The 7,002-nt window shown below is 47.9% G+C and overlaps 1 protein-coding gene across 1 annotated transcript; it reads right to left on the bottom strand.

Annotated features, from left to right (window-relative positions):
- Positions 1-3,694: 3,694 nt before the first annotated feature.
- LOC141733828 (interleukin-20-like) lies at positions 3,695-6,270 on the bottom strand. Its single transcript, XM_074564779.1, has 5 exons — positions 5,631-6,270; positions 5,455-5,520; positions 4,336-4,488; positions 3,880-3,954; positions 3,695-3,772 (listed from the first exon to the last, which is right to left on the bottom strand). The coding sequence occupies exons 1-5, from the start codon at positions 5,847-5,849 to the stop codon at positions 3,695-3,697; spliced, it is 591 nt and encodes a 196-aa protein (XP_074420880.1). The 5' UTR covers positions 5,850-6,270.
- Between the last annotated feature and the right edge of the window lie 732 nt (positions 6,271-7,002).

Here is a 7,002-nt window from a genome sequence, read left to right as displayed (position 1 = left end):
GTGTTACCCTGGCTAGGGTCTGACCCGACTGTGTTACAGTAACGCCATGAGTATATTTCGGTTTTAGTAAAATATTAACCAGACTTTAAAATGAAAAGAATATGGTAGCTCAGGAAGGTGCCGGGCAATGGCTCTTTGCATTAGCCTGCAGCCGCTGAGTTTTCATCAAGGATAAACCCCCGATTATTTCTGAATGGCAGACCTCCCCCCAGTACGCGCTGGGATGAGCCTGGCTCACTGTGAGCAGGAGGCAGCAGCTCCAACGGCGTTTGCGTCTCGCGGCTGCTCGTTTTATTTGCGTTTTCAGGGCTGCTCTCACACCCGCATGGCAACAGTCATCGCCTCGCGGATGGCAAGGCTGGGGGCCCAAATGTCTGGTTAGAGCTCATCATCCTCCTCTCCTGCCTCCCCTCGGCAGCACGGAGGGAAGGGGCTTGGCTATCGGAAAAGGTGTGGAGGGGCCAGGACAGGTCTGCGCCCGCCCGCAGTTGCTGGAAGTGAATGAATTATTCTGGTGCAATAGGAAAGGCGTGCGCTTGGAAAGTGTCCCCGGGGTTGAGCAGTCATAACGCTGCCGGAGAACGCTAAGGTTTGGAAATTTCGGCGAGGAGAAAACCCCTTTCGCTCTCCTTTTGCAAATCCGCTTCCTCTTCAGCCTGCCTGCTGGCATCCTTTTCTCAGCTCCGCTCATCCCGCATGGGCTGGGAGCAGCGGGAACGAGCTAGAGACGGGGGTGGGCTGAGCACCCCGCCAGCCGGCTCTGCCTGCACCCCCAGCACCCTGCCCGCGGCTCCGGCTCCTGCCCAACCCAGGGACCTCAATCCGGCACCTCGTTTCCCAAGGGGCATTCCCCGGAGCTGCTGCAGTGGGTAGGAATGTGTAAAATTAGTTTGACATGAAAGCAGGAAAACACGCATAGATTGAGGCACGCAACCCTCTGCGCAGGATACAAAATCAATGTGGTGAGCCCCTGGCCCAGGGTGCCCAGAGAAGCTGTGGCTGCCCCATCCCTGGAGGGGTTCAAGGCCAGGTTGGACGGGGCTTGGAGCAACCTGGGCTGGTGGGAGGTGTCCCTGCCCAGGGCAGGGGGGTGGAACAAGATGGCCTTTAAAGGCCCCTTCCAACCCAAACCATTCTATGATTCTGTGAAATGTAATAAATAGTAATAGTTGTGACAACATAAACTGAGGATGTAGAAAAAAAACCCACACATCCCACTCAAGCTGTGATCCAGAGCTCACCACAATCAATGGACAGGTCCACAGCGACCTCACCAAGCAGCCCCATCTTCACCAGACTGTTTGCCAAAGGTGTTGACTGATTTTCTTTTGTTGGTGATGAGCTGTGGTATCTCATTGCGTCGCTGTTTCATTCCTATTGGTTTTTCTTTAGCAGAAAATCATGGTACGTGCAACATATGTCATTCTTACATGGTTGATTTCAAGGGTGATGGTGTTGAAAGATCAGCTTCCATGAACATTGACAGAGCGTGGAGGGATGTATTCACCCGCTCATGCCCTGGCACCAGGACAAATAAAGTTACAGTACAAAAACTCATGAGGAAACAAACTGAGAGAATCAAAGTCCCAAGAGGCTTTCCTTTGGTGTAAGCAAATATTTGAGGGAGGATAGTGAGCAATCAAGGAGATCTTTCCTTTAAAATGAATCACCAAATCCCGCTCAGCGTGAAGCACATGCATATGAACCATAGGCAAATGCTGGTGAGCTCACCCAGCATGGTCACCAACCGGGACGTTTTGAGAAGGGACAAGGAGTCTCCTTCCCCTCTGCAGCTCTTCATTCTGCTGGTACCCGACAGAAGGTGCAGTGCCCACCAGACTGATACAACACTCCAGCAATGCTGGTTTGCTGATGGAGGTCTTCACCAGGGTCCTCTTGTGATGGGGATGAAACCAAAGTAGTAACTAGGTTCTCCTCAAGGACACAAGGACCTTATTCCATAATAGCAAAACCCTGTTAGAGAGCCTCTTCTGCCACTTAAGTCTTCCTTGCATCACCTCTGTAGCATCATTAGAAATTGCCCAAGCTGGGAGCAGCCAGCCCTCCATCCATCCCAGCTGCTGAAGCTTGTCCATGCCCGTGGGCAGGAAAGGGAGAGATGGAGAGTATTGGGCTGTCCCATGTGAACAGAGGTGTTGAGAAGGGGTTTGTGCAAGGCCTAGAGGCAATAACTTTGCCCTAACAGCCATAAGAGCTGCTCAGAGCTGGGGAAAGCATGCAATGTCCTGGCTCTGCTCTTGCCGCCACAGCTGGCAGGAGTTTCGGTACACCTTGCTCAGCTTAGTTGATTCTTAGAGCAAAATCCACCATGTCAGAGATCTACCCTCCAGTCTGACTCAAGCCCTAAGTCTAAAGAATGCAGCAGTAAGACTTTATCACTTGAACTATTAGGACTAGAGGGCTACCAGGGACATAAACATCCAGCTGCTCCCCAAGCATTTACCTGGGCCCTGACACCAGCAGTATGTAACACCGCCTGGCTGCTTGGAGACATGATCCGGGTCGTCTTGGTTCATTTACTAAGACATTAGTCCTCTGCCATTGTCAGATACTGCAGCGCTATGTGTATTAACACCTTGTGGGAAAACACAGTGGAAAATTAAATTAGAGCGTGCAGAACCAGAGGGTACCAGCAATGCGTGTGCAGCCACTGAGGGCTAAAAGAGCCCGAAATGGGTGAAAACAGACCAGAGCTACACATTATGCGCAGTAAAAATGGTCTCGTGGACAAGCCGGGATGACTTAACATCATTCAGGTCTAAACTTTGGTCTTTCTGGTATGCCGGGAACAATGCGTCACCTCTGGGATGCTAGCATTACCAGGAGTGACAATATCTGCTATGAAAGGGCACCACGGTGAGTTCATAAAGTTTCACCAACAAGAAACATATAATTCCTCTGAATTTTGACAAACAGACTCAGCACAGTTTCAAGTGGGGTTTATTTGCAGTAATTGCAACAGATTTCCACAAAACTTACTACTGAGTGTCGGTAAATTACACAATACCTACAAGAACCTTTTTCTATTCAGCAACCACATATCTTGCATAGAAGGTTTTCTTTTACTGATAAGGCAGAAAATATCATCTCAAAAGGAAAGACAGATTTCTAAGGCCTGACATACCTGCTAGGACCTATTCTTGGAAGCATTTCTCACCCTGTGCACCTCGTTTCAGCATTTATCAACAACTCCACACCACTACCATCAATCATTCATTATCAACTACTCTACACCGTCAACTATATGAGCATTTATTATCTCTACACCAGAGCCATTCCAGCAGGCACTCAGCACTCACGAATACACATTCACAATACAAAAATTTTATAATTTAAACAATACTTTTATTAAATGATCACAGCTTATGTCTGCTAGCAAGAGGAACTCTTTCAGATTTTCCCTTGGAGAGCATCCTTTGATAGAAGCCAGCTAAGCCAGCGTTATGCTGATTTGATCAAACTTGGTATTTCCATCTTAATGCAAGACGCTGCTGACGCATTCCCCTGGGTATCCGGCTAGCGAAACACTCAAGTGTTTGATTGACCCTAGCTGCCATCAGTGAGGAACTGCACTGATACAGTACATTATTTGCCCCTTCACCGCTGGTGTGTGCAATGTCCCAGCAGCTTCCTTAGCCCCAGTCGCTGGCGGGTCGTTAACGCCTTCTGCTCTCTAAGGAGATTTCTCTATCCAGTCTAGTAGGATGTCCAGCTCACCCAGGGATTTAATTGCTGCAGATGTGACATTCAGCTGCAATGATATAAAGGAGCAAGGCATAAGCAAAGACAGTGAGTACAACCTGCCATAAAGGGAATCTGAATATCTGCATTAATTGCTAGACGTAGTCATCAACTTACCCCTTCGTAGTTTGCAAGTATTTGCTTAAATTTCTCATCGGATTCCTGTCCACACAGGCACTTATTCTGCTCATGCTAAAAAAGTTAGATAGAATTCATTAGTTTGGGGGGTTCATTTTTAAAAATAAGAGATCGGTTTCTAATTATGCTGGAAATTACTGTATAGTCTGGAAAAGGCTACAGGTCTTTAAATCAGATTTCACCTAAGAACACAGTTTACTTTGACAGGCAGCGGGACAGGATAAATTTCCTCCTTGAGAACTAACGTGGGAGTTGGCTGATGAGTGGCAAGTATAAAAATTTTCTAGCGGACATACGCTTCACATCTTGCTTTTTATATTCTTGTCAAAACCATTTTCATAAATAAAGATTTTGTGACTCTATAAAATGCTTAGGTTTATTTATATACCAAATACTAACAGATGAAACTAAGCTGTAGCAACACCCAAGACTTACACACTGCCCGAGTTTCCTCTTCACGCTGAGGAAGGAGTTGGCGATGCTGCTGATTTTCCGGTTGATGTACGAATCCTCGGTCTTGCAGTGCTTGAAGACTTTGTCTACGTAGAAGTTGAAGAGGTGATGGGTGATGCAGCATCTGTCTAACGACTTAAGGAATAAATTTCATTTTTAAAAGGTCTTCCAAAGTGCTTTAAACCTGTAGTCACCAGCCTTTCTGCCCCCTTCTAGAATAAGCCATCTCTAGCCCCAAACATGGTAGCCAAGCACAGCAGGATATTTTGACTCATATAAAGCTTTTACAGTGATGCTTGATGTAAACTGATAGTATACATAGGAAGCTATTTTAGACTGATTTTCCAGGAGATCCATCCTCAGCAAGTCTCACTGAGTCGACAAAATAATAGCTGATTTTGTAGCTGGGTATTAGATGCTGAGACCTCCAGCAGTGGCCCACGTCTAGTGCCTTAGGGTGTGAGAGAGCTGCAAAATACTTGTTTATAATATATTTCACCTGCCAAGATCACATTCACCTGCTTTTGTATTCTTTAATAGCTCTCCACCCAAATCCCAATTCACCTTGCTATGCCTCCACCGACCGAGGCGGTGAGGAGCCGCAGCTAAAGCTCCTGTAACTGGAGCATCACATGCAACAACAACAAAAAGTACGTCTCTGCCCACCATTTCTGGAAAGAGAGTCAGGGTGAAAGCCCGGTGCAGGAACCGGCAGCGGGTCACCCACCTCTTTTCGCCTACGTGATCCACATCACTTTATCCTCCCTGACCTGCGCTGGCTGCCGGCGTCTGTGTTTCGCCGGAACTTAGAAGTCATGGTATTGATCAGCTTCCCCAGATGCCCAGAGCTGGTCCACCCCCTGCCTGCTGTTAGGGTCCTGGCTGCTCAAAATTCGTAGAATCATAGAATGGTTCGGGTTGGAAGGGACCTTAAAGGCCACCCAGTGCCACCCCCTGCCCTGGGCAGGGACACCTCCCACCAGCCCAGGTTGCTCCAAGCCCCGTCCAAGCTGCCCTTGAACCCCTCTGGGGATGGGGCAGCCACAGCTTCTCTGGGCAAATTATTCAGAGAAACACTGGAGAGAGGGTAAGGACACCTACCTTAACCTTGTGCAGAGAATGTGGGTAAGACAAGATGCTGAGGGTCCTGATGGGGTCTCTGGCTTGCTGCACGGGAGGAGACAGAGATGGTGATGTTCCTGCTGGCTCCAGAGGGGCTTCAGGAGCAGCCCACTAAGAGCTTCCCCAGCTCCACCAGGGCCCGGAGCAATACTTACAATGTTGGCTTTAATTGCAGTGAAACCAGACCTAATCTCGGTCACGCTCATTGAAACCCTGCACAGTCCAAAGCGGAAGATTTTGTTCCCAGCTGTCGGCATCAAATTCAGGCAGCAGGACACGGAGAGGAGGCAGAGGAACAAGTGGGATCCCTTCATGCTGCTGCAGGATGCACACGCGGCCGGCTGCCTGGGAGACCTGCTCAAGGAAGACAACATCACCTCACTAAGTTTCCTAAATAACACGATTGTAATGCTTATGAAAATATATGGATTTTATATAGTACTTGTGCCTCTCCACTTGTATTAAAAAAAAACCCACACTGACTTGTATCTCTTATTCCTTTCTTCTTGACTCCCCGTGTGCAAGAGCAAAAAATCAAATAAAACCAAATGTTTAACAGAAGATCCCAAAAGAAGCAAAAAGAAGGAAAAAAAACCAACCAACAAACAGTAAAAGGCTGCATGGAAATAGACAAAGTTCTTCTGAAAAATTTTCAGCAGAAAAAGACATACAGTTAAATTAAATTTTCAAAAGTCTGCTGACTCAGGAGCAGGAGGAGGTAACTGTGACCGAAAGCAGCAGATCCAAAGGGATCACAGAAGAAAATGCTTTTCCTCAGAAATAGCATACCTCAAATACAAGTTATGTTAGGACTGAAAATTAGGGTTATTAATGGAAAAAATCCTTTCAGAGACACATTATAGGAACACAAAGAAATATACACAAGTGCATAGAGTGAAAGGATAGAGTCAGTATTTTACCTTGTTCTTTGATGTGGGTTCACCCGTCTCTCTGACGTCTGACCTGAAGAGCTCCGAAGAACACGTTTTTATCCAGGTATCGGGAGGAAATAACTCTTGGATTAACTTTTGGGATTTTTCTTGCTTTTCCCAGCACGTATTTCCCTTTGTAATTGACTGAATTAATGAGCTAGTGAAAGGGACCAACTCTCTCACCCACAGGTGTTTCCCTCACCTACGGAGGCGGGAAATCCTGGCATCGCTGTATCATTCTTCGTTCGGGAAGAAGGACGCCACCAAAAGGAGGAACCATCATGGGGGTTACATCCCCCAGACGCCAAGCCTAGGGGCTACCCCCGCCACGGAGCAAGGCTGCCAAGCTCCCCCCGGAGAGGGGCCGTTCCCAGCATTGGGATGCGGCATCACGCCCCTCCCCGGGATGCCAGTGGTCCAATCCCCCCAAGGTGGGAGGGTTGCTGGCAATCGGACATGGCGCGCCAGTAAAAGCAGCATGACTCAGGGAGTTGGCAAGACCTTTCTCCATCACTGTCCTGGAACACAGGGCCGTCGCCTGCCAGGTACCCTGCTCTAAGGATTGTTCCTCAGGGGGGTGGACCCTTGTCTCCAT

The sequence above is a fragment of the Larus michahellis genome, chromosome 21 (assembly GCF_964199755.1).
Source record: "Larus michahellis chromosome 21, bLarMic1.1, whole genome shotgun sequence".
In the NCBI taxonomy this organism is placed as follows: domain Eukaryota; kingdom Metazoa; phylum Chordata; class Aves; order Charadriiformes; family Laridae; genus Larus; species Larus michahellis.
Note: the sequence above shows the minus strand (reverse complement) of the source record. Positions and strands in the feature narration are given on the sequence as shown.